Source organism: Lupinus angustifolius, chromosome LG15 (assembly GCF_001865875.1).
Source record: "Lupinus angustifolius cultivar Tanjil chromosome LG15, LupAngTanjil_v1.0, whole genome shotgun sequence".
In the NCBI taxonomy this organism is placed as follows: Eukaryota; Viridiplantae; Streptophyta; class Magnoliopsida; order Fabales; family Fabaceae; genus Lupinus; species Lupinus angustifolius.
The window spans coordinates 1,852,129-1,879,581 of NC_032023.1; the positions used below are offsets into that span (position 1 = coordinate 1,852,129).

The 27,453-nt window shown below is 31.1% G+C and overlaps 3 protein-coding genes across 10 annotated transcripts; 1 reads left to right on the forward strand and 2 right to left on the reverse strand.

Moving 5' to 3' along the window:
* On the reverse strand, positions 409-18,035 carry LOC109328239. 6 transcript variants are annotated; one of them, XM_019561608.1, is made up of 19 exons: positions 16,594-17,225; positions 16,073-16,261; positions 15,803-15,886; positions 15,072-15,131; positions 14,362-14,406; positions 13,661-13,860; positions 12,248-12,712; positions 11,707-11,833; positions 11,427-11,624; positions 11,188-11,277; positions 10,632-10,694; positions 10,120-10,194; positions 9,958-10,008; positions 9,561-9,638; positions 8,289-8,423; positions 7,936-8,043; positions 7,221-7,286; positions 6,670-6,739; positions 409-421 (listed from the first exon to the last, which is right to left on the reverse strand). In XM_019561608.1, the coding sequence occupies exons 1-18, from the start codon at positions 16,912-16,914 to the stop codon at positions 6,671-6,673; spliced, it is 2,424 nt and encodes an 807-aa protein (XP_019417153.1). In that variant the 5' UTR covers positions 16,915-17,225; the 3' UTR covers positions 409-421; position 6,670. The 6 variants fall into 6 exon arrangements, with proteins under 6 accessions (XP_019417153.1, XP_019417157.1, XP_019417156.1 ...); XM_019561609.1 differs by lacking the exon at positions 409-421 and adding an exon at positions 17,866-18,035 and having other exon boundaries at positions 6,425-6,739; positions 16,594-16,906; XM_019561612.1 differs by lacking the exon at positions 409-421 and having other exon boundaries at positions 6,422-6,739; positions 11,734-11,806; positions 16,594-17,228.
* Positions 542-3,694, reverse strand: LOC109328240 (growth-regulating factor 1-like). Of its 3 annotated transcripts, none has more exons than XM_019561615.1 (4): positions 3,348-3,694; positions 2,453-2,879; positions 1,536-1,981; positions 542-1,088 (listed from the first exon to the last, which is right to left on the reverse strand). In XM_019561615.1, exons 1-4 carry the CDS (start codon positions 3,538-3,540, stop codon positions 1,081-1,083), a joined length of 1,074 nt encoding a protein of 357 aa, XP_019417160.1. In that variant the 5' UTR covers positions 3,541-3,694; the 3' UTR covers positions 542-1,080. The 3 variants fall into 3 exon arrangements, with proteins under 3 accessions (XP_019417160.1, XP_019417159.1, XP_019417158.1); XM_019561614.1 differs by having other exon boundaries at positions 1,536-1,987; positions 2,453-2,876; positions 3,348-3,689; XM_019561613.1 differs by having other exon boundaries at positions 1,536-1,987; positions 3,348-3,689.
* Positions 23,535-24,505, forward strand: LOC109328242 (auxin-binding protein ABP19a-like). The gene has a single exon (XM_019561617.1). It carries the CDS (start codon positions 23,571-23,573, stop codon positions 24,204-24,206), a length of 636 nt encoding a protein of 211 aa, XP_019417162.1. The 5' UTR covers positions 23,535-23,570; the 3' UTR covers positions 24,207-24,505.

Below are 27,453 nucleotides of genomic sequence, written 5' to 3' on the forward strand. Positions count from 1 at the left end.
TGTTCGATCCATTTACCCGACCTATTTACCCGGAGGCATTGTTTCTTAAATGCTGATCAATACTAGAAGCTAGGATTTCATTTCCATTTTTTCTGTGCATTTCTTATATGTGCTTGTCCTTCAACATAGACAGATTTTGGAGTCTTGAAATTTGGATCATGCTTATACTCTTGACATTTGCAGATACAAAGTTTTTGCTTCTTCTAACTTTCTTAAATATGAACATGATCATGTATATATAGTAATATAGCATCGTTTGATTCAAATAGTCAACTTCACCTAGTGAGATTAAGACTTTGTTATTGTTACATTTAAATTATATAAGAATGATAAATAATATATTGACTCTCTATAAATCTTTATAATATAATACATAGAACACTTCTGCATATTATACACAAATTTTACTTAAAATATGAAGCTTATTATTAGACATCAAAATTTGTCATTTTTTACAAAATAAATAAAAGCATTTCCACTTCTCACATTCTTAATTTCTTTTATTTTTTATTTACACATATTTCATACATAAAAATATATCAGAAAATAGAAATGGACCACAAAAGTTGTTCATTAATCATTACACATAAAAACATAATTCTAAAATAAGAGAAACTCTGGTACCCACAAACATTCTAATCAATATTCAGTGTCTATACACGTGTGTTCCAGTTGTTCAGAATGTTTTTGATGAAAAAATAACTGAAACTAATAAAGCATTTTCATTCAGCAATATTGATTAGACATTGGATCTCTCCACATAGATATAAATTCATTTCAACCGATATTATCTTAGATTATGTCTCATATTATCCTGGGTCGATAAAAAACTTGTTATGTCAATTATAATTTTTAAACATTCATTATTATTAATGTTTTAGTCTCATTTATACAAACTCAGGACAACATATAAGACAGAATATGAGTGTTATTCAAAGGCTTTTATCACACATGAAAACAAACAAAACTTACGAACAGTTAAAGCAAGACCTCACAGAATCTGAACAGGTGAAACCCACCATGTAAGTGCATTATTGCCCTTTGTTTCACTCTTATGGGACCCATCATTCAAAGCTTAGCTCAACCATCTGCAAAAAAAAAAAAAAACAATATGCAACAAGTTAAGAAATAGAATAATCAAAGCTATAATACAACATATTTATACAACTTTTTTTATAAATAAATGAGAATCTCACAAAAAAATTCTCTTTTTCTTAATGGAACAAAAAAGTGTACAAATTTATTGTAAAATATTATTTTTATGCAAATTTAATGTACAATGCATGTTATATAGAAAACATTAGCCCAATTATATTAAGTAAAATCACCAAAAAGATGTTGATCTAGTCGTATAAGCTCCCACTATCTCATAAAAATCGGAAGGTTCAGAGTTCAATTCCTGAGAGCAACATTTGATGGGAGAGTAGCAACACATGCCGAAAAGGATTAATTCCTTAGCGGGGTGAAGGATACCTTCGTAGTACCGAAAACAATTAAGTGAAATGAAAAGTAAAGCTGTGTGGAAGTTCAATTACCATGATGAGTTCTGGAACTGAAGTTTGGGAAATCATGAGCAGAAGTAGGAATTGAAATTGATAATTGTGTTGTGGATGATTTATGATCCAAATCAAGCCATGATCCTCTACTACTTTTATGAGGCCATTCATCAAAGAAACGATGAACAGTTTTCTGAGGTTCATGTTTGATATCACTAGCACTACTACCTCGTATATTGTAGCAACCATGATCTTGATTTTCAACCTGTTTTGAATCATCACTGAGGCTTTGAAGTTGCAAGTAAGGGTAGTCATTGGATAAACCATTGCAGCTTCTCTGTTTTGAAGAAGATGAAGAACTCATTGTCAATGGTGTTAGTTGCCAAGAATCATCCATTGATGAAGTAGAGAAGCTTCTCATTGTACCAGTTTGTTCTGTAAAGAATGCATGCTCATCCACCTCTTCTTTCAATCCATAAACATATCTAGTCCTTTTTTTAAGAAAGGAAAGAAGAACAAAGTGAATTATTGTCACAAAAGACTACAAGCAAAATATGTTTTGTGAACATGTAACTTCAAGATAACTTCGATTTATAACACAAAATCAATGTTTTAAATTGTGGTCGCATTTGCATCGAGTCGAATAAAATCGGTCGTACATGATCGCAATTGTAAAACTACCAAAACTACTACATTGCACAAACTACTTATTCTTTAAAGGGGCCATGCTAAATAGGACATTAGTTAAGAATTCAAAAAATAACAACTTTATATAGAGAAACTAAACACACCCCTTTCCATTGAATGCATCTCCAAAGTTATAAACTTATAATACAAAACATTATACTTTACCATAATAAAAGATATACTCAACACTAAAAAGTATCCAAGTTTATTCTACAAATAAAATTATACTCAATTAAGCACTATGAACAAGTTAAGTTTCAAGAAAAAACCTGCTATCAGTATTAGTCTGAGAACAAGAGCCAGTGCCAAGAAAACTTGGAGCATTTGAACTATTATCTTCAAATGAGAAACCAATACTAGAAGACCTTGATGGTTGGTGATTATAGAGAGAATAAGGATGATGGTGTGTATTAGAGGAAACAGAAGATGTTTGATGCAAGAGAGAATGAGTAGTTGATGAGGTTAATGCAGAGTTATTATCATTTGTAGTGTTTGATGTAATATTTGTTGGTGTTTTTAAAAGTTCCACAGGCTTTCTTGAACGGTTTTTGCCTCTATGCATGTGTCTTTCACAGTACTTAGAATCTGGATATGCTTCTTTTGAGCACCTCCATTTCTTACCATCTGTTCTTCTGCATCTACCTGGTTCTGGGTCTATTTTTCTTCCAACACCCATTTGCAGATAGTTCCACCCTGCTGCACACAATCACAACCATGTTCTTCCTTGTCAAAAATGAGTATATAAGTGTGTGTGTGTGTATATATATATATATATATATATATAAGAAGTTTTATTTAAAGACAAGTTTATATGTAATGTTATCTTAACTAACTAGTGTCATGAAAACATCTTTGGAATCTAAACATAAATTGTGTATTGAAAATTACATCTAAAATTTCAACATCTTGACTTTTAAATCTCTAACTCCAAATAGATGTATATGATTGTTTGATTTATATAAAAAACACAAACAAAAAAGTAAAGGGTCCCTACTATAATTTTCAAAAAAACATTTTTCTATTTGCAAATTATATTTTCTACATTTACATAGAATAATACTTTATACCTTACTACCTAAGTTAACATACATATATATTCATGAATCTGCAATGTTTATGGTTGTATAAAAAAGCACATATAAAGAAAGAGAGAAGAGGGGTTACAGTGATGAGGATGCATAAGGCTTGAAGAGATAGGAGAATCCAAAAAGGTCCTTTTGATAGTGAAAATAAGATGAGGTGGAATGGATACACCTGAAGCCATATACTTATATATAAGAGCTTGATGCTCAAGTTCTTGCCACTGTGATTGAGTAAATGGATACCTTATGTTGCTAGTGTTGCTTCCATTCATCATCACAAGCTAGGAATGAAGTTGAAAAATAAGAGTGGTGTGAAAATGGAGTAGGTATATTTATTTGGTTAGAGAATCTTATGTAGGTGGCTATAATAATAAACAAATGGTTCTGAACATAGAGCTCTGCATGTTGGTGATGCACTTTCTCACTCTCTCTCTCTCTCTCTCTCTCTCTCTCTCTCTCTCTCTCTCTCTCTGCAGTGTCTGCACTCTGAACCTCTCTGTTGCTACTGCACCACCTAAGCTGTCTCTCTCACAACTCTTGTCTCTCACCATAAATATAATTATATCTTTACCTTATTTAACTTATCTATGTATATTGCTAGAATATTAGAGTATAATATTTATGCATTAATAATAAATATTAAATATCATAACAAAAAATAATGATAATTAAAAGTGGATAAATAATGATATAATGATAATATAAAGATTTCTTATATTATTAGTGTATATATCTTTTCTCATAATAATAATATAAAAGTGACCAATATTAAAGAACTGATCTAATAAATCATGTAAATATCTCTATAACACCTCAAGTGAAATTGTAAGGTAAAGGATGAAATGTATGTATGGATAAAAGTTTTTTTACCTTACTCCAAGCTCTATATTTTAGCCATCAATTCTAGGGAAATGTAATTGTTTAAATATATTTATTAATTCAAATCATTGAATTTCTCTAAAATTGATGATCGAGATGTGGAATAAGTTTAAAAAACTTACAGAAATGGATCACTTCCCTTATTCTTATATTAACTATTTATCGTTCATATATATTAATTTTATATAAAAGCCAATCCATCATTAACATGTACAAAACTAAGGAATATAAGTATATAGTTATAACTCAAATAAAATGTGATAAGATACATATCTATTAGTATATATGTGATAAGATACATATCTATTAGTATATATGATTTTAGGTGGTAATACTAATGGAGAGGTGAGTATAGTTTTTTTCTTTATTTTAAGAATAAATTTGTCTTGTCATGATAAATATAAGGATATAAGTATAACCGCATATATTATTTTCTTTGTTTTTTGTCTCACTTACCTTTCTAGTACTGGAAAATAGTCTCATTCGATTTAAGATGATCAAAGTTCCAAGATTCATGAGGGATTTTTGATCTGATGATGAATGAGAAATAAGATTATAGAGAATGACTAACATTAAATAGCATATATGAATAATTGTTGTGCCTAAAGAATTGGTTATTAACCTTTTCATATGTTAACATTCACGTTGGAACAAAGAACAACCCACCAACCAAAACTTACAAATTCACCATTTCTTATTACAATTTTACCTTTTTCAATTATTAAAGATATATGATAGGTTATTTTGGAAGATGATATTTTACCTTATTAATTCTTTACTTTCTAACCAACTATCATCTTCCAAAATAACCTATCGTATATCTTTAATATCAATTTCAGAAAATGATTGAAGCTCCCTTTGTGTACCTGTTATCCATTAATTTCAGAAAATATTGGTGCATGCATTACACTTTCTCCTGATCCATATTAAAATAAAAGTTCCCACATGCTTAACCATCTTTTTTACTTCTTCTTAATAAAACAATAAGAAAGTATGGGAAGCACATGTTAGTTCATCTATCTAGTGGTATAAGCACACAAAAATGTGAATAAAAGATGGCTAAGAAAAGCAATAATAAAGAAACAAAAGGGTATATAAGTAAAATCATAAGGATATAGTTGGGGTGATATGATATATTTATGTTGTTTGGTTGCATTAAATTCTGTGTACCTATTCTTGCACTGCAAGTTTTGCAGGAGGGTGCTCGTGTGGGTTCTTTAGTGACGGGCCCTGTATTACTATTTTATGTATCTTCTAAGAAAAATAAAATATGAATTTGATATATATCTTTTATTTATGTTGTTTGGTTGCATTTTATGTATCTTTTATTGATTATAAACATCATAACCCATAATTATTGGAAAATTTTGACTGATTTTAGTCTTTATTTTTTTTTAAATATTTAATCTCTCTTCTTAGTATTTTTTCATTGAAGTTAATGATTATTATGGAAATCAAATAGATGGATTAAATATTTAAAAACGCATTGATTAAAATCAAGCAACCATGTAGATAGAGAAAAATACATATATAAAATAAAAAGTATGCCTGAGATGAAGTATTACTCTATTTTCGTTTAGTTGCTAGCATTTGTGTAAACAAATACTAGCCTTTGTCGATTTCAAATTTTCAAAACTTTCAAAATTGAATGCATGCATATAATTGATTGTATGAAATTATTTTTACATTATTTATGGTGTATAGAAAAGTATAGAGCAAAATGAGTTTTATCTACAAATAATATGTTGGAAGAGAATCATGTTAAAGTCTTTAACCATGATTTAAGAGAATGTAAAGAAAAAGAAAATCTATTGTATCAAACATTTGTATTTGTTCCATTATTTGTAAAGCACATTGCTTTAAGCATGTCATGTCCAAAATTACTTACCAAAGGTCCACAATATCGACCAAGTTACTTAAAACATTAGCATATTTAAGAATTATATTGTCTCAAATATTAATGGACACCAATTATGTTTCTATTTATGTAATAGCCACAGTGAGAGAGAAAATGTATATACTGATAGTGTAAGAGGTAAAATAACATGCACAAAAACAATGACTTTTCTTATTATTCTATGAAAATTGATTTATGGATGTTGGTCACATTATTGGCCAATCAAATCCCTTCCGGAATCAATAAAAAAACATGATGAGTATGGAAAGAAATAAAACATAATATTTTGGTTATCAAATGTTGTCACACATTTTAACTTTTGGTGTAAGAAAAACTTGTCCTTTATGAAACTCTATCATTAAGATTAAATAATATCATTTTAACTGAATATTTACATGTCAAGGGGACAAAATTTTTGCACCTACATAATTTAAGGAACTTATACAATACTGATCATGTGATCACGAATTCAAATCCTGGAAACAGTTTCTTCACTTGCAAGACGCTGCATATATCTATCCTCTCCAGACCCTACTAAGTAGGAACCTTGTGCACTGGACCACCTTTTTATACCAATACCAATACCGAACTTGTGTTCAAGCTTTGCTAGATTGCAATATTCCCAAACTTTATTCCTTTTGGAAAAAAGAGAGGACAAGATCTGTATGCACAGAGAAAAGCTGTGTATCCACCAAATGCTGAAACAAAGGAGAAGCAATCTGCATTAGTAATCTGAATAAGAGAACAGTAATATGAAGATACAAAGTTTATCATTCAACAATACAAATAAGACATAGCAAGCTTAAACTGTTTCAGCACACTGACACAAGAACATACATCAAATAATTAATATATTCAGAGCAGATTTTTTTGTAAACAACTTCATTTAGAGCTTATTCAATAATTTTTTAAAATAAGCTACAAAGTGCTTATTTTCATAAGCTTTTGCAGCAAGAAACTGCTTAACAGTGCCCTATTCACTATTGTGATTCCAAGAAAATGGAATTTTTTTTTTTGCATTATATTTACATAGTAACAAAAATTTCAGAATTAGGCTCAACTAGTAGGATATCAGAAATAGCTTGCAGTTCATATGATTTAAAACCCAAAAGCAAATCAAAGAGAACTTAGTTTTACATAATTTGCATAAATTATAATGCAAGTGTTCAAAAACCAAACCTTCATGAAAGGTCGATCGCGATAAGGAAATGAGTCGATTAAACTCTCCTTCAAAAGCAAGGAGACCTGAAAGGCGCACAAGCCGTCAAGTTAGACCATCAAAACCATAACAAGAATATACTGTTTCAAATGTGCAAGTCGATGTTCACACATGATGGCACGCTCATATGCATGCTTTTCGGTTATAATTTTTAAATTCACATAATCTTCAAGTTACTTTTTATATATTTTTATAGTTGAACCTAAGATTATGTCATCTACCTTCCATTACTCACCACTTGAGCAAAAGGCAAAGCCGGATTTAATTTGCTTAATAAAGAGACATCTGAGAGGTGGAAAAGGTTTAGCATAAGAGATATTCAACTACTTGGGTTTGATCATAGCTCTGAACTTGAAAATATTGTCAATAAAATTTTCTAAGCAAAATAAGATGTTGCAATTGGATTACTAGAACCTATTTCCCTCCGAAGAACTAATGCGGTTTCTTTGACTAAGGGAAGAATTATAAATCAACCACCAACAACTAACCACTCCATAACAGTGATTACTATCCAAAAAATATGGTTCCCTTTAATTTCTGAATATGAATTCCAAGCTGGTCCTAGATTAAATCCTTATTTCCAGAGAAGTAAAAACTTAGAAACCAATGAAAAGAATGCATTAGCTATCACATTAAATGTCTAAATCAATTTGCTGTTGAGACAAAAATACAGACCTTGTCGTCATTGGATTGTACATTGGTTATTGTATGAGAACGGATGTTACAGCAAAGGGAATCCATGTAAGATCTTAACACCGACAAGAACCCTTTGGCAGCTTTGACCTGTGGAAAAACAAAAACGAAACACGAGAATGTTACAAAATATAGCGACATGTAAATATTGTTACGCGTCTACGCCAAATTACTTGAAATTTTTCAATGGAAAATATGTTAAGGAAACATTAGGAAATTGAATAAAAAAAGGCTCTTATATACCTCAACAAACATTACATGCAAGCATGACTAACATCTCAAATATTCAAGATACTACAAATTGACCAAAACCGGAGAGAAATAAGGAGGCACACCTGCACTTCTGTGCATTGATACACTGGTCTTCTCCTACCCAAGTAACTTTCTCCCACGAGAGTAGTATGATAAGGACGCAAAGAAGAGATTAGCTCTTTGTGTCTCGGTAGAGGTGGTATCGTTGGTGACTTCACCTATTGCACAAAACAGAACTTTCATAAGAAACCGCGTGTTTAAAAAAAATACAATTTGTTGCTAGTCCAAGAATCATATAAAAACTTAATAAAGCCGACTGGAAGAAAGCCGTTTCTGCGGTCTGCAAACCTACAATAAATCATTAGAAGTTAACTTATCTAGTTAGTTAACCTTCATCCTATAAGAAAGTAGAGATACTAAACAGAGAGAAGAAAGTGCTCTTTGTTACTGAATAATCTGTTTGATTACAAAGGAGACTCTAGTGTATATATACTTGGTCATGAAAACTATCACGAAATTAATCTAACTAATTTAAGTTGGCTAAGCATGTGAAGGGAAAGATTATAAACTATGTATTCCATAGTTAGGCTATACACATTAATCACTAGTTACTCTAACAAATCTTATCATAACCTTAACCCTAGCGTCATAAATCTAATTGATTTTTTTGTTGTTGGGTTAGATATTGGTATAGGACGTAATTACCTACTTTGGGAAAAGGACTTTTTTTGTTGTTTCCTCTCGTTTGACAAACTACTCAAAACTTATATTGTAAAATCAAATTACTAAAATTGAATATTGCCTCAACCTACCATACCACGAGTGAAGGAAAATATGCTATTACCATACATTAACATTGAGTAAACTAGCACTTTCTTACCAAATTAGGGAAAAAATTCTTTAACAGAGACGACAATATGATAACAAATTTATTTAAAGGAACATAGGTGTTGGAATTATAGCGTTTAGGTACAAGAGGAGAAAAAGGGATTGCTCAAAATAGTACAAAAGGCATGACATTAACCCGATTTATACCTAATATTAGACTCCTAATTAGATACAGAAACATATCATAAAAGATAAGAAGATATGTAATCTCAATCCTAAGAATTTATAAGCTATGCTAAACTAATCTAAGATATACTCGTGATAATATATGAGATATTCTCTCAAAATTGAAATATCCACTAGATATTCTCAGAGAGGATATGCAAAGTTAATGCATTAAACATAAGCAATAAGCTAGTAATAACCGTACACCAGAACAGATTAACAATGTGCAAAATAAAGTTTTCCTTCATTTAATATTTGCTTTTCGTTGTCATTGGAAAACTGCAGAAAAACAAATCACACACCTGGTTTCTATTTGCATCGACCAGAACAGCATTAGTTAACTTTGATTGAACCTCATTTGTCTTGTTCCTGATACCAACCTAGAGAATAATTTTGTAACCACTTCGGATGTTAGAGATGGTATCATCAATAGAAAAGGGAAAGATAAGAAAGTTGAAAACTAATTTAAAACCCCGTATTCCCTTAACAATTCTATTTATGTTCCAATTCTTGTAAGATGGCATTTTACAAGCTCCAAAAGCAATATATTATTCAATATGCTTATCTGTGTAATAATTGAACAAGTGCAAGGGCCACTTGCATGGATTTAATAGAACAAGTATATGTCAAGAAAAACAACGCAGCCCGACTTCGAGCAGATACTATCCTAAATAGTAAAAGAAAGAACAGAATACTCACTATGTATGGGACAGGTGCATCCAAAAACTCAAGCATATCATTTGGTAAAACCTGGAATACCATATTCTTATCAAATACTCTAGGGTGTAAAAAGAGAAATTAATAATGTATAATACATAAATCAATATTCATTTCAACTCTGAAAAGAGAAAGAAATCAAACCGGCATTAGCAGGCTTTGCCATCTGTAGGGCCTGATCAGTGGAATAATGGATAAAACTGAAGCAGATAGAATTCCCTGGCCATGAAAGAAGTAATATGTTTCCGTCAAGAACTATGATGAAATATCAATAATGCAAGAGGGATGCTAATTTCGAGTAATTAATGTCTCTATATCAGCAATCAAATATCGGATCTCAAGAACAGTATAGTCATTTCACATTTCATTGTGCAGGGATAATTCATAAAACTAGAGGATCAGACTCTTGCAAGATCTGTAAATAGTTAAAATACATGAACCACCATTCCTAAATCCTAATAGGCCAAGAGCAAGAAACCAAAATAAAATATACCTACCACTATTCCTAATAGACAATCAACTTTAGTCTGGAGGACAAAATCATGCATAACCAGTGACTCAGACAAAATAGCACATGCATCAATATAACAACTGAATTGGGAAGATTAAATTCTTCACAATATCATTACTAACTTGGTTTGAAGAACAAGACATACCAAATTAGAACAGACAACAACTATCTGCTTCTCCAGCAGAGCCGCTGCGAAGAATGTTAACACCTGCACAACAAATGCACAATCATTGAACCTAACAAGTAGTTTTAAAACTCCTAGACAAGCATTATGAGAATGTAAAATTCCTGGCTCACTACATAAAAGTGATTAGTATCAGATCTTCGCTTTAAATATAGAAGAAATCGTACATAAAAGTGATAAATCTATACAAATAACAAGTGTCGCTTTATAAAAAAGGATGTGCTCAAGTACAAGATTTCAGTATTTGTAGACTAGCACGTAAATAAATTGTAAGAGGGGCAGCACTGGAGCGAGAGTTGGGAGAAGATCCCTCTCCCCCAAAAAAACCGCAATTAAACAATCCAATTAAAAACATAATGAGTCACCCAACATAGGCTCGATCTTAAAACAATGCAGTCGAAAATTCCATTAAAAATGTCAGATGTCTCACATGTAAAGCATGCAGGACATTAATAATATATTATATACATCAAAACAACAATAGTTTCACTAAATTATAGGCCAAAACACAACCTACATGTTCAAGTCTCAAGGTACCACATATGCATGCCACAGCCCATATAGATAATGCAGTTGCCTCCTCCTCGGTTAGAAGAGAGTTATATGCCTGAGAAGAACAAAATCAATGAAGTGCTGTGGACAACCCAGAAAATCATAACCATATGACTATGAAAAATGATTCTTCCTGAAAGCTCAACCTAAATCTGAAGTAGAATCAAAGAAATTTAATCCAATCAAAATTGTTACAAAACGTACCTGAGCTAATTCCAGACCTTTACTGCAAGATTTAGAATCAACCGTTGTACCAGCGAGATGTAGAACTGCCTCATCTGGTCTACGATACTCCAAGGGGTGCAGATGCTCCAAAGGATGAAAACTAAGTGCCGAGCCCCTTGCAGGGCAATCTAAACGATAATACTCACTTATAATTTGTAATGGCCCACAGTTATTTGCCTGAGAATAGGTAAAATTACATGAGCCATAAGATACCATCACAAAATACCAAACAACAGCTCTAGAACTTAAAATTACAAACCTTGGCCCGTTCAAGAATATCATGTACCTCATGTAAATCCTCCTGTCCAGAGATAGAGGCATCTTCTGTCTCAGTGTCATCAGCATCACTCCTAAAACTTCTGTCATCACAAGGTGAACCTTGAAAACTACATCAAGCAGATAATATTTAACGAAGTATCAATTAGTAAAAGGAACAACAAATCAATCTGTAATGTTTTATATTCTCAAGCGAACCTAAAAAACTATATAAATCAGGTCATATGTTAAGACACATCACTTAGATTAGAAGAAAAACAACTTATGCCTCCCACCTTGCACATATAACAGTAAGGAAATAAACAAGTGAAAGAAAAATATTTTTAAAAATACAGAAAGTAAACCAAATGAAACCATTTACACATACAATAGATTCATTTACAGATACTGATTTTTGTTATTAGTACTTCCATATCTGACCACAAGAAATAAAATCTATGTCACCATTAAAGGCCATTACTATCAATGCTTGAAGTCATATGAATACTGATTAAATCTTGCAGGACAATCACAATGTCATGTACCTGAAGGAAGATTCAGAGCTTTCATCCTGACAATGACGCAGGAGTGGCAAAATAGCATTTGGTAAACGCCTATCTTCTGATTGTTTGTTTGTTACAAAAGAATCAACAGACAAATCATTATCCTTGGAATTTGTAGGGCCATATTCTTCTTTGGCAGTTTTTCTTTCAGTTACAGGATCATTTGGCACAACATTGACCTCTTTGACTCTCTCCTCAAATGTATGCAGCTTGCCATTAACCATTTGTTGCTCTGTCTGATTATCATCATCGTGAATGATTTCAGGTGAGGAATTTCTTAAGCTTGATTGAGAAATTCTTTGGTTTCCATCAAGTCTATCTTCTATTGGTTTATCATTCACCAACAAGCACTCTGAACTTTTTTCTTCATCACCACCTTCAATAAATTCCAAATTCAAATCTCCAACATTTTTTGTCAACCGCTCGAGCTTTTCTTGAGTGAAGATGCTACAGAGATATTACCACAATAAGAGCAAAAACCTTAAAATCATACTTTTCACTGACATGCTATAGAAGGCAAGTTCTTATTATCACGCATAAGAATAACACAGGCATATAATATGCATAATTGATATAATTTCAGCCCATATAAATAACAACATGCCATCATGTAATATACCATAAAGAAGGTTGATAACATGTATAAACCAACAATTGGACTACACCAAATCCCATATTTACGATAGAATCATTAAGTGTGAGGTCTTTTTAATGGTTTCTCCTAATTTACCTTATGTCTTCCTCTAACCTTCTTATGACACTAAAAACTATTGAATGATTAAAATATTAGTATTTCACTATTTTCCACCATATAACAATTACTTCATCTGAGAAAGCTGAGCCAAAAAGGTGTGAAATTAATCACCAGCATTTGTAAACTGAAATGGAGACAGATGAAAGGGCGGAGAAGTTTTACTCCCCTTTGCACAATACTAAAACTAAATTTAACTTCACTACTCTCTGCAGAAGCCCAAACTACATCTTTACTCCAAGGAAGCTGTCTTCATCATACCTCTGTCCACAGCCAATATATTATTTGCATCATCTAATACGCTGGGGTGTTTATCTGCTCATTCACAAGTGTCTTTTAAACATTGCTTATTACATGCTTTTTCCGACCATTCTCATATTAGTTTCTGTAAGTGACCAAACCGACTTAAACATACAAATACTAGTATGATGATGTTTTAGAAAGTACTACTGATTAATCCCATAAACTCTCTACATATCAGAAATAGTTAACAGACATCTTTCTGCTTTGGTGCATAAATGTGACAGAACAGACCAAATGTTAACACTAACAGGACCATCTTTGGAAAATGACAATGAAATTGAACATATGTTCATCTCACCCCTCATTAGGGTATGGGCCTCAAAATCATTTTAAATACCTACCTGTTCAATACACCAAAGTGCAACTCAAAAAATGGAAGCCTGGAGAGAATGCAGTAACATCTCTTTGTGATTAATATATGGCGTCTCAAAGAAGAGTACGACGACTGCTCATCAGAAATCAGGGAGAGGAGTCCAGAGGGCTTTTGCACTAATTCATCGACTATGACACAACACCCATAAAGCGTTGAATTATCAGCACCCTGTGAAGAGGATTAAAAAAAAGTAACATTGTTAGTAGTATAATGATAACTAAAATAAGGGATACTTACATCTAAGGGTCAAGCTACTAATTATCACACTTAAGGACCATTAACCAAATGAGCAGTGAATAGGTCCTCAAGGCATTGTTTCATTGGTAGGAAAATATGGAAAGAATAGAAGGTAAATGGTCAATAAACACAAACACAACCAGCTCTAGTCGAAATACATCAGCCATTTCCTTAATCCCTTTCTTTTCTCTCTATTGAATTAGAAGGTCTGAGGAAATTGAGTGAAGATTGCACACAAGTAAATCTGGTATTTATATACAATAGTAACAGTACAGGCGGCAGTAAGTACACAAGATAATTGTAGATACTAATCCCGAATAACCTATGACTAAATAATCACTAAGGCCATATTAAAATGTGCCTACTAAACACTCTCCAAAGAGAAGAAATTAAGAAAGTGGAAACCAATTAAAATTATATTGCTTCAGTTACCTGCAACCTAAATACAAATGACAGATCACTTTGTTTGAGGAGTTCCTGCAGTAATCAATATACAAATATAACATTGGGTGTCAGTGTTTAAAAGCTTAGATATCTCTCCAACTTTATCAAATAAATTGCTTGTCAAAAGATAATGAAAATTTGATAACGAAGTCTGACGTCGTTAATAAAACTCAACGAAAAAAACATGATGACAACTCCATATTGTTTGTTATCAAAGACACAAGCAGTTGCTTAGCCTTGAAAGATAAGCTTTAATGAAAGCAAAGCATAAATAGCTCAAGAATCAGATTATGAAACATGAGTTTCTAGCAAAGGGCACCCACAAAAGCATGATGACTATCATAGGGAATCACAAAAATGAAAAAACAAGTAATAATATAGTGTCTTAAATTTCTAGATACTGCAATATGACATCTTCATGTAACCATTTCCAAGAAATAAGCACCAAGCAAGAATAAAATGCTTTTTAAGTGCCAAGTTCCTAACTCACTTATACTGGGTTTATATACAATAAAGTTGTAGATATAGAGTAAGCAGATTGACAAAGATGGATATATCAATTCAGAGGGTTTGTTAACAATCGGTCAAACACTAAGGGTCGATATGAAGAAATATTGTAGTGCAACAATAAGTATTAACCAAGGAAATAATTTGCATAATCAAATTGGATAGTTGGAAGCATAATATTGCATAAGTACCTGCCCGTAAAGAATTTCGTTCAACTCACTCATGGAAGGAGTTCTCTCAACAGCATGAACCTAAAATTACAACCAAGAAATATTAAAATCTAAGCAAAAGCTCTACATAAGTTACTCACATGAAATTAAATAAATCTAAGACAGGAAACACAAGTTGATTCATCAAACAATATCAACTCTAAGAGTTTAAATACAAGTAATATTGATCACTGTGATTCATCAGAATGCAAATAGTATACTTCTGAGACAGTGGATACAGAGTAAATAATCTAACTAAATGGACGTTATTTAATTTTCATACAAAAGCAAGTGATATTCTCCTAGTCTTTATGGCTTTCATGGGAGTCAAGCCTCACACCTATGATCTATCCCCCTGCCACTCTTTGCCTCTTGAGCTATACCAAAAAGGTACAAACTATGTTCATTGGTTTCAAAAAATTATGAAAATAAGTAAAACCAAAGAAAATACCACATAAGATAGACAGACAAATAAGGGAAGATAAAGTTTGAAAATTGATATATTAAAAGGACCCCGTGTCCTTAAGAACAAATTGAAAAAACCCTCTTAGAAAGCTGTCTTTTCCAGATTTTTTGGGGTCAAATTAACTTTCCGGTGCTAAATTTGTGAATGATCGTTCTCTATCTTAATAAAATTGATGATAATATTAATAAAAGTAATGATATAAAAAGGAAAGGGTAAAATATAAAAATTAAATAAGCATGTGTCTAACCTCCAAGCCCCCGGGGAAGCAGAAAGACAGAAGATCCTTGTCTTTAAGAGGCAGCTGTTTTTCTGAGGGATAAACAAATAAGACCTGGACAAAAATTTGAGTATACAGTTTTCATGATATTGATATATTTGAAGACTAAACTAATATTGAATATGGTTGTCATTGCAATAGTGCGGCAATCAAATTAAAATTGGTGATGGTAGCAGTAGCAGAAGCAGTAAGAATAACAATTACAATAAGAATTCAATCTCTGTAAGCAAAGACCAAAACCTGAGGTTCAATGTTGGGTTCTATACGAGATGGATTCTGATACCCAAGTGCACTTCTCAATTTACCAGATCCTTCAGACTTCTTAACAACATATTGCCTTTGCAGTGCCTGAACATCACAGCAAGGATGAAGACCAACGACCACCATGCTCTCAAACAGCCGTGTTGGTTCCTTCCAAGACTTATGGTCCTGTGAACTCAAATAACAAGGGTTTACCAGTGTATGAGAAAAACCAAGGGACATATTAATTTGAGTTTGCGTACTGAGTAAAAGAAAAGTCATATAGCCTAAAAACTAACACTTGCATGAACCACAGAGAACCATGGGCATTTAAAGGGTAAACAAATCAAAGTTCAACTAAGTAGATTGCTAGGGCCAAACTATTAAAGGGAGAGCGGGGAAGAGGGAGCAGTAAACGCCAAAAACCATACAGTAACAAGCAGCTTAAGAATCTCTATAGTATATACATGAAAATGTTGAAGGGACATGTAACTCCGGTGCATCCAATGAGAAGATTTTACCATGTTCTGCAACTGAAAATTAGCAGCCCATTGACGCTTCTGACTGGTCAGGATTTCTGGATTGTAATTTGTATATTTTACTTCAGGAGGACGTGAAAAGCCTTTGATCATTTTTGTAACTTGATTTTGCAGCCGTTGAAGTTGACTACCACCCCAGTCATCTTTTGATGAATATATCACAGATGGTCTTGGAGAATTCATGGCAGCAGCGACAGCTCTAGCCACATCCTCTGTTGTTTGTGTAAAAAACGATGCACCCAAACGAGGAATGCCTGACTCTTCCTCCTTTGCCATTCCACTCATTTGTTTCTTTCTAAACATGATAAACAATTAGTAAGTAAATTCTTTTACCATCTACAAAGCAACATCAATTCAAACACAAAGTATTTGCCGAGACTAAAGCTACAAACAATCTTAAATCTGTTCCGAAAGTCTGAATAACAAGCAAGACAATATAAATAAGGTAATCAAGAGTGAAGCATTCTAACAGCTATAAACATGTGGTCAAGTATACCAAAAACTGCAACTCCCAAGAACTGATAAAACTGACTATAAAAAAGGTGGCTTAGTACACGAGATTCTCAGTACACGAGACTTCCTTGTAGTAGATGTATGCAACCTCACCCTCACAGCCAACAGGTTGTTTCCCGGATTTGAAAACAATGACCTCCAGGTCACCTTCTAAAGTTATAAATATAGTTAGAACTTAGTATTTATTAAAAGACTATATATTGATTGAACTCATAAAAAAGTGCACATAGCAAACAGTTTTGATTAGTAGTAGCACCAACTGAATAATTAATAAATAAATAAAAAAAAACCTAACATTTACAGGATCCCCAATCTCATCCAATATCTATCATATAAAATTGTAAATATATAAAATTTTCCACATAAAACATATGATAAACAAAGAAACTCAAGAATAAAAAAAAAGTTATAATTTCTTTTCAAAGCAAAAGCAGTAACCACATTCTATTCAGTTTGTTAGACAAAGCTAAAAAGCAGAAAGATGATAAAAAAACCGATACATAATAAAAGTGAAACTTCAATTACACATCAGAAAACAGAAACATTGAATTGAATTGGTTTGTAACCTCATACCAACCAATAATACATCAAATCCCAACCAACAAATACCACCCAAGAAAAATAATAATAAAGTAAAATAGTAAAAAACGAAACTTTAATTAAAAACATGATGATAAAAAAATTGGGAGACCAAAAAATAAATTGAACATGCACAAATGTAAAAAAAAGAAGTATTCTCACCTAAAAAAAACAGGGTTAAGGAAATAAGAATAGAAAAGAGAGAAAAAGGGGGGCAAAGAAAGAGAGAGAAAAGGGTTTTGGGAAGAGGAAAAAGGAGAAGTAGTGTAGTATTGAAGGTTTAATTAAGAATTCATCAACTTCAACATTCTCTGCTACTTCTCTTTTTCAATAATAATATTATAATTTATCAATGAAAGTTAGTATTTTTGTTGAATTTGGAAAAGGTGAATGGGAAAAATGAGTGTAATAAACTAATAATAATAATAATAGTAGTAGTAATAAGTTAGGGTAAAATAATGAGAATTGAATGTGGAAAAGTAAAGTATGATGATTGTATAGAATGAAAGGGTGATTCCTACTGGTTTTTTATTTGACTTTGGATGATTAATATGGAAGAATGTAATATTAATATTTATATACAGTTAATATTACTTTTATTATAATGATTAAATATAAATAATAATATAATATTGTAGAAATTTCTTATGGTATATATAACTTTTTCTCTTACTTCAATGCATTCTCTCCCTTCTATTCACTTGTAAATTATTACAACATCTTACATGATTTATAATAAATTTCACTTATATTTACAAATTAACAATATAATATCATACATTAATAATATATATAGAGGGATCTATATATTTCACATCTTAACCCTCAATTATAAGAAATATAGTGATATAAATCTACTCACTAATTCAAACAATTGAATTTTTCTAGAATTATGGTTAAGATGTGGAGTAAGTTGTTTAAACTTACTCTTGAAATAAGTGGATTCTCTCATATATATAAAGGAATATGGCTCCATGTATCCATGGGTCTGAGTACTTCATTGCCCGGACTCAAACTCATTCAATAGTTGGTGTTAAAATCCCGAGTCTTATTTCTTACGGGTCTAAAAACACTAACTTAAATCCGATCCATTGTGAGTATTTTTTGCGGCTACCCTCGGGGTACCAATTGTCATCCCTAAACAACAATTTCATTATTTAAATGAGTGTTTTATAAGACACATAAAAAAACACAAGCTAAACCTTTATATATGACATTGTTTTTAAATTGTTTCATATCAATCTTTTTAGATATTACGTTCCATATTTTAGGTACTACTGCATGTGACTGATCAATCCATGCTTTACTGCTTGGTATAAACAATATTTTCCACTTTAATTTCTAAAGATGTATCGTCAAAATTTGGTATACGTATTGGAAAACGGTAACTTTTTAATATAATTGGAGTAATATATATCTTGCAAAAAATATAGGAAATCACGCTTAAAAAAGATACAGATGCACAAAGGGTAAGTTACACTACGTTGGTCAAATGATGTAAGGGTCTGCTAGATCTTCAGATAGACTAAAAGTGTCAAGAGTTCGATTCCTAAAAGCAATACTTGTTGGGAGAGACAATCACACCCCTTAAAAAAGATTAATTTCTTACTAAAAGGGAAGAAAATACAATTAATAATACAAAAAAGCATGTTACAATCATTTCAACCAAAAAACCAGTGAATTAGTCCTATGTAACAACTATCAATTAAAACATAAAATATCAGATTATATCAATGATACGGCATTGTATTGGTCAAAACCATTCTATATATGATTTTTAAATATTTTGTTAGAATGACAATAATGATTCAAAACTTAAACTTAATAGTTTTTTATAATATATCAGTCATTAAATCAGTTTAATAATTAAGTTACATGTTACAAGTAATAATACTTATATTAATAAATATACCATGTTCATTATAATGTATATAATATAAACGGTATGTGATTTAATTAATGAAACATTGTACCATCATATTGATACTATGACCATTATAAAAGTTGATATTAATTCATCTCGTTTGTCTACCTATATTAATGGGTTTAAACGTACTAAGACTACCAGAACTCATTTGTGTATTTTGTACATAATTTTTTTTACTCTACCATATATATTTTACCTAGATATTGGAAGCATAAATTTTAGTTTTGAACAAAGCTCCTAAACGTTGATGAGAAGCATAATTTTTTTGAGTGAATACCCACTTTAATCATTATAAATTTTTGTGTGCATAAATTTGATATCTGAAAAAAATAAAAATTCAAAATAGTATTCAATAATTATGAATATAAATCAAAATAATCTTTACTAAATATCATAAAATATGTTTAAAATATTAATTTAATAATATTTGATATTTTTTGATATTATTTTAAGTTTTTTAATTTTTAAGGAACTAAATTAGTATACATAAATTTTTTTTGGAGACGAAGTATTTAATCTAATTTTTTTTATCAAGAGCATGATTTGTGAGGCATATCACATTGAAAAGTGACATGATACTACAACTATTTTCTACTACATGCGGTTTAAATGGTCCACTCAATGGTGGAAATGAAATGAAATGCAAGTTACATTTAATAATCTAATATATATTAGAAAAAAGTAAATAAAATGATATGAGTATAATTTTATATTAATGGGGTAAAAATATTAATTATAATGGTAATGTATACAAATATGATGTTCCATATATTAGAATGATTTCAAAAATATTGTTCTACTATATCATAAATCAGATTTCATGTGTCAGCATGGTGATCCATGCACATGGATTTGTGGTCCTCAAAAAATGATGCATCTCTAAGCCATTGACACTAGAATGATGCATCTTATTAGTACTAGTTACTTCAATGAGCATCAAAATAAAGTGATGAAATAATTGCACAATCAAGTTGAAACTACCATATCATAGATTTAATTAATTATTCACACTTTAGAAGACTTCAATTGCTAATTAATTCTCGCCATTCCTTTTCTTCTTGAAGCATTAAGTTTTTGGACAATGCTTTTCTTCTCAATATTTGTATTTGACAACCATGTATTTTTTATTTTTTACACTAGAGTCAAGATTGCCTCTTGTAGCAAAACTTTTGGATAATATGTATCTATGTATTTATCTCTTTATTGGTTATGGGCTAATCCATTTATGCTGTCATTGGTCTAATTGATTGAGATCTTCTCTAGTATTTAACGGATTTTTATTTTTCTGTCTATTACTGGAGAGGAACCTAATTCGTTCTAATTATGGGCAGGGAAGATTTTAGTATACAAAATGTGTTTGCTAGTTGAAGAAAAAGAAGGGAAAGAAAGAGTGGAGGAGAATGGAATGTTTAAACATGAAGATGGGTGGGGTGAGTTCTAGAAAAAGGGAATTATGATGAAGATTAGAAGGAAGATAGAATCAATAGGGATATGAATATTTTGGGATTCTAAAAAATTCCTCTTCAATTGCATATAATGTATACATAATTTGACCCAACCATGTTACTATGTGTAAGGTCGAGATAGGGATGACAAAAATACCCGCACTGTAAGTACCCGTAAAAATAATTTATGGGTGGAAGTGAATACTATGATACCCGCTCCACAGATACCCGTCCTGCAGATATCCACATATTTATAAATTAATTTTTTAATTAAATAATTTATATATATTACATTATTATTATTATTTTATAATTATATATTATTTATTTTTGTATTATTTTATAATGAATTTTAGTGCTTCAAATATATATAAATTTAACATGTACATAAATTTTATTATTTCATGTAATAATTATTTTATATGTATTGATTATTATAAAATATATAAATATATATTGAAACTTAAAAACTATGTGAAGTATACGCAAATACCCACTACCCATGCCGGTACCTATAAATAATACAGATATGGGTACAGGATAGCACTATATGTTCTACCCCATTGCTATCCCTAGGTCTAGAATTCATGTTAAGAATGTTACATTCTATAAATAATGCGTTAAAATTACTGCTACATGATAAATTTTTAGACAGGCTCTATCATTTATTCATGTCATTTTTCAGGTCGTGTTCATTTTATAACATGCATTAAAGTATTTTTATGATAATGAATGTAATATCTATATATTTTTGGAGGTTTGAAGTATGTTATTATACTAAGTTTAATATTATCTAGCATTAAAATAGAGTATCAATTTATTCTCTTTTATTTATTCTATACCTTTATGATGAAGTATGATAATTATTTTGAACTATGGTTGTCAGACTAGACAAGACAATGGTGGTAGAGGTTGAAGCTTTCCAAGGAAGCTCCAATATGCAATTTGACTGAATACTGATGATGATGGTTATTGGTGAAGTTTTTTTAGAAGTTCCATATATTGAAAGACTTCCTAGCAATTGATTCTTTAGGCAGTGTTCCATTTGACAGTAGTATGTGAAGCTGCACTACAAGTTTAGAGAGTCAGACCTCTTCGTAGCATTAGAATAGATCAGAGTACATCAATGTTATATATTCAACTCATTTCCCTTATTATTATATGCATCAAATAGAAACACTAAATACAAACACATCATGTATATTTGTGTCCATGAGTGTGTTAGAGTTTGTCATTTTTATTCTCTAATAATATCTTGGTAGCAGCTTAGCTCTCACAGGGACGTAGACACAATTGGCCGAACCTCGTTATCAATTTTTTTATATTCTTTTCTTCTATTTATTTTATGTCATTTATTTGATTGTTTGTAGTAAAACTGTGTAACGATTCCCTTGCATCAATACTATCCACTATAAGTATTAAGATTTCATTTAAAAACTACAAGTAAAAATAAAACACTTCTCTCTTTGCAATACTTGAAAATCATTCTAACTCGTGATATATTTGGAATGAAAGAACACTCATTCTACTACTCACCCGTTTTTGGAAATGAATGGCTATAGTTGATGCAAATGAAAAAAGATTGCATGAAACAACAAGGACATGGGTCCAATATAGTATCATGTCAAAAGACAAAAGTTAAGAATAACCTTGTTACTGTTTTATTTTGATTGTTAAAGTGTCAAATTCTTATACTATTGTTAATGGTTTTACCTAGAATAGTTAAAGTAGGTTCCCTGCATGATAGGGAATTTGAGATGACCACAAATATGTATACAAATGTTTGATATCTAAAGTCAGCAGAGGGGTCCTTCTAAGTGTACAAATACGTCTTCTTATATGGATGAGGATCTGCTGTCCTCAACTATGTTCTTAACCACGTCTCTGACCAATCATAATGAAACAAAATTGATAAATTTATGAATATTTAATTTTTTTTAACTAACGTGGCATAATAGGATTGGCCTGGGACAAGATCTGGGACAGGGTTTGAGAAAACAAATCATTTTCCTTCTTATATATAGGGATATCATAAGCATGTGATGCTAGTGTGCATGCATTATATTTTTATGATTATGTATACACAAAAATGCTATAAAAGCAACCTTTTAATACCCCAAATATTTTTTTTGTTACCTCCTCATCCATTACTATATAAGCTCTGAATACATGCATGCACATAAAATTTTCATACAGAAATGACAGAGATCTTCAAATTTATCCACTACATTCCATTTTGAAAAGAAATTTTCAGCCAAATGGAAATGAAAATAGGCTTTTTGTTGTTATCGAAGAAAATTTTGATCCAAATTCACGTGAACCAATCCTTGCTCAAAATTTGTCGCTTCCATTTAGAAATATCTATCAAATTTTGAACCATATTGAAGCAACTCAGTGGTAATAGTAAAAAAAAAAAATTTGCTCTCTCTCCAATTTATATATAAAATGCACCAAAACCCATCACCAAATATACACACAAACCTCTCTACAACAAAATGAAGATAACTCTTATCAACTTCTTCATCATCTTATCTCTTATCTCCTTCACACATGCTTCAGTTGTAGATTTCTGTGTAGCAGATTACACAGCTCCTAATGGCCCAGCAGGATATTCATGCAAGAAACCTTCAAAAGTCACAGTTGATGATTTTGTTTACCATGGCCTTAGCATTTCTGGTAACACTTCAAACATCATAAATGCTGCAGTTTCACCAGCATTTGATGCACAATTCCCTGGTGTTAATGGCCTTGGAATTTCCATTGCTCGTTTGGATTTAGCAGTTGATGGAGTTATACCACTTCATACACATCCTGGTGCATCAGAAATACTTGTTGTAGTGCAAGGAACAATATGTGCTGGATTTGTTGCATCTGATAACACTGTTTACCTTAAAACTCTCAAAAAGGGAGACATTATGGTATTCCCTCAAGGGTTACTTCACTTTCAGGTTAATGGAGGTGGTTCTACTGCTTTGGCTTTTGTTAGCTTTAGTAGTGCAAACCCTGGTCTTCAAATTCTGGATTTTGCTTTGTTCAAAAGTGATTTTCCTACTCCATTGATAGTACAAACCACTTTCATTGATGCTGCTGTTGTGAAGAAGCTTAAGGGTGTTCTTGGAGGCTCAGGTTAATTAAACAAAAAGGGATTTATCTATTAAAGATATGAGATATTCAAGAGTGGTTCCTTTTTTTGTTAAGCTTATTATTTTTCACGTGTGGTTTTCATTTTAAATTTTGCATGCATGTAAACTTTGAAGCTCTTCTGATTCAGTTAATTGGCATTGTTAACCAGACCAGTGATATGGTTTTGTTGTACTGTTTCTTCTTGTCATGTTTCTGTAAACTTTTTGCTTTCAAAATTTATGCTACTATTATGAATGATATGTATCAAAAAAATGGAACATCATTTAGTATCCCTATAATGTGGTTATTTATTAAGAGTTTTGTTTGTTTTGTGAGTAGATAATAGGAGATTTTTGGCTCATTATACTAACTTATTTTTCATTTATCCTTTCATTCTTAATATTAAATGTGAGTATCTTAGGGTTAAATAGGTCCTATAGAAAGACAAGGATTCTCTATCATGAGAAAATCCTGTCCTCATGTACTAAGTCAATAAAATCTCATAAAATAATGTACAAATTTTAATTTATGTTATTATAAATTTTACTTTTAATCAAATAAAATTTTCTGATTGGATGGGGACACCTAATGGACAGGTGGTCCCCATCACCTATAGAAGACCTTGTTGGTATTAGAGTTGCAACAAACAAAGAAAGCTTCCTCAACCACCTCCTTAACAACCAAGAGTATAAATGAGATCAGAGTCTATTTGCAAGTTGGTTAGGGTTTATTTGCGAGTTAATTAGGGTCTATTTGCGAGTTGGATCTTAGAAGATAATAAAGAAAAAAAGAAAACTTTAGAGTTATCTCACAAATATATTTTATGACTTTAAAGTCTTATATCTCTCTTTATTCCCCTCCAAAAACAAGTCACTCTCATTCAATAATTGAGGAATCAATCCATTCCAAGCATCATGCACACCTACCCAATAGTAAATTTTCCACCATCTCCAAGGTAACCATACAAATAGGAAAGTGTTGTGCCAAATTCTCTTGAACACTGCCAGTGTTAAAATGTGACACAACTTTCTAGAGTATTCTATAAGATTGTGTCAAGACAGTTCTAGATAAATTATATTGATAGATATAACATGTATTGTCTAGAAGCTTCATGAGATTCTTGATGCAGTGAAAGTAATCCTATAAATACGATTTATGAAGTTAAATATAATATGTATGGAGTGAAAAACGCTCTACTATATATGATAATTTAGACTCTTCAACCCACTAAAGTACTCCTTCAAACTATTGATCAATCAAATTGTATAATGTCTTCATCTCCTATAATGTGCAATTATTATTTCTAACACCACCTAAAACCATCCCTCAGCATTGAAGCCAAAATCATAAGATGCAGATTGCAAAGTATCATGCAATCACTTGAAGGCCAACTTCATGCTAAATACTCCACACGCACAACCTGCAATTTTGGTGTGTGGTAGCTGATTCTATGTAGTTCGTCAATTTTTACATTATTATTATAACAATTCCTTTATATGATGAACCTGATATGTATACGTGGTACACGAAAATTGGAACACAAGACATATGCTAAATGAGAGAAACATGTAACTATGAACTCCATCGAGTTCATGGGACCAAGGCTAAGAATAAGGCACCTGCTCAACAACAACAACATCAAATCATTCAACAACTCTTGTTCACACACAAAAAAACCTCCTCTACTTCAGATTTCACTTCCAAATACCACCACTCTACTCACCACAACTTTGAATCATAGTTCTATAATGCAAGGACAGAGAATAAAATCTTGGATCAATACCCAACCAACTATTCTCCCCAAAAATAAGTCTTGTTCCCACAACCCATTTGCTTGGCCACACAAACATTAAACCAGTCCATGACACTGCCCATATAACACATATCTCACCACAATAAAGAACATTTTCATGCATTCAGCACTGAATTCCTAACCCAGGGACACTGGACCAAAAGAAACATGTATAGTTCTCGAAATTGGCAACCATATAACACCTTCATCCTTGAGCAACCTCTAAAAGGCCATTTAGCTAATAATGACATATCAAACCTCTTAGTGGGTGAAATGTTGAGGTTGTTGAGTCTTCTTAATACATTGTGCTGAACGATGTTTCATTCTCTATCTCAAGCCAATCATATATTAACGTATAGACACCTAACTAATTCTTTGTCTCACCTTATTAATTATTAATTCAAGTGTAGACACCTAGCTAATTCCATATCACTAATAATATATCATCATCTAACTAACTATTCGACTAATTAGTAATTTATTATCCACTATTATGATTTCACTATATTAAAAAATTCGAATTTGAAATTGAAAAAATCATGTATTTTGTTTACAACTTTTTAAATATTTATTTTAAAAAATCACTTAACATCATGTTTTACTGTCCCTATTTTCATTGGAAAAATAAAATTTGAAATTGTCATTTATTTTCCTTATATGTCTGAAGAGGTTTAGATCACTATTCATTTGTACGGTAACATATGTGATCTTAACAATACGAATATACGAGTAGCATGTACGTTTTTAACCATGCAAATCCACGGGTAACGTATGTGTTATTAACAATATAAATGTACAGATAATATGTGTGTTTTTAACCATACAAATGTATGAGTAATATTTGTATTTTTAATCATGCAACAAAAAGTTACCATCCCGTATGAATGCACATATAACTTACTATTTAATTAATAAAAATAAAAAGAACAACTTACTAGCAAGTATAATGTTCTTTGCTAGTTATATAAATAAAATCCAAGATAATATTACACTCGTAATAATTAATGAAAATGTAATGTTTACATATTATTAATGCAAAGATTTATACATAATTAATATATTATCTATCATTTATTTGTATTTTTTTAAAGTCAATAATAATAGTGGATAATAAAATAACAATATATAAAACTTATATATTATTGGTGTTTACCTCTTTTCACTAAATAAAAATAATAGTCAAAAATCACACCGAAAGTCAAGTATATCAAAATTAAATTGTTAAATATATCCCTATATGATAATTTTAAGATTTTGAACAATACTTCTTATAATTCATGCATCAAAATCTTAATTTGGGAGATTTAAAAAGGAAAAAGTAAATAGAGAATTAACAATAAATATTACCTAATAAAATAAAAACAAATTAAGAATGATAAGGTAAGGTATAAATATGGTTGGAGAAAGGAATATTGGAATGGAAGAAGAATAAAGAAGGTTGAGTGGAAGAGAGAGAAAGAGGA

Bases quoted from the DNA above. Each gene is read 5' to 3' on its own strand.
- LOC109328240 (XM_019561613.1), bottom strand. From the start codon at position 3,540: ATGATGAATGGAAGCAACACTAGCAACATAAGGTATCCATTTACTCAA. The intron at 2,880-3,347 runs GTAACCCCTCTT...GATTGTGTGCAG, and splicing joins CCTTATGCATCCTCATCACT to CAGGGTGGAACTATCTGCAA. The intron at 1,988-2,452 runs GTTTTTTCTTGA...TCTTAAAAAAAG, and splicing joins CAGACTAATACTGATAGCAG to GACTAGATATGTTTATGGAT.
- LOC109328239 (XM_019561608.1), bottom strand. From the start codon at position 16,914: ATGTTTAGAAAGAAACAAATGAGTGGAATGGCAAAGGAGGAAGAGTCA. The intron at 15,887-16,072 runs GTTTTGGTCTTT...ATTTTTGTCCAG, and splicing joins AACCCAACATTGAACCTCAG to GTCTTATTTGTTTATCCCTC. The intron at 15,132-15,802 runs GTTAGACACATG...TTGTAATTTTAG, and splicing joins GCTTCCCCGGGGGCTTGGAG to GTTCATGCTGTTGAGAGAAC.
- LOC109328242 (XM_019561617.1), top strand. From the start codon at position 23,571: ATGAAGATAACTCTTATCAACTTCTTCATCATCTTATCTCTTATCTCC.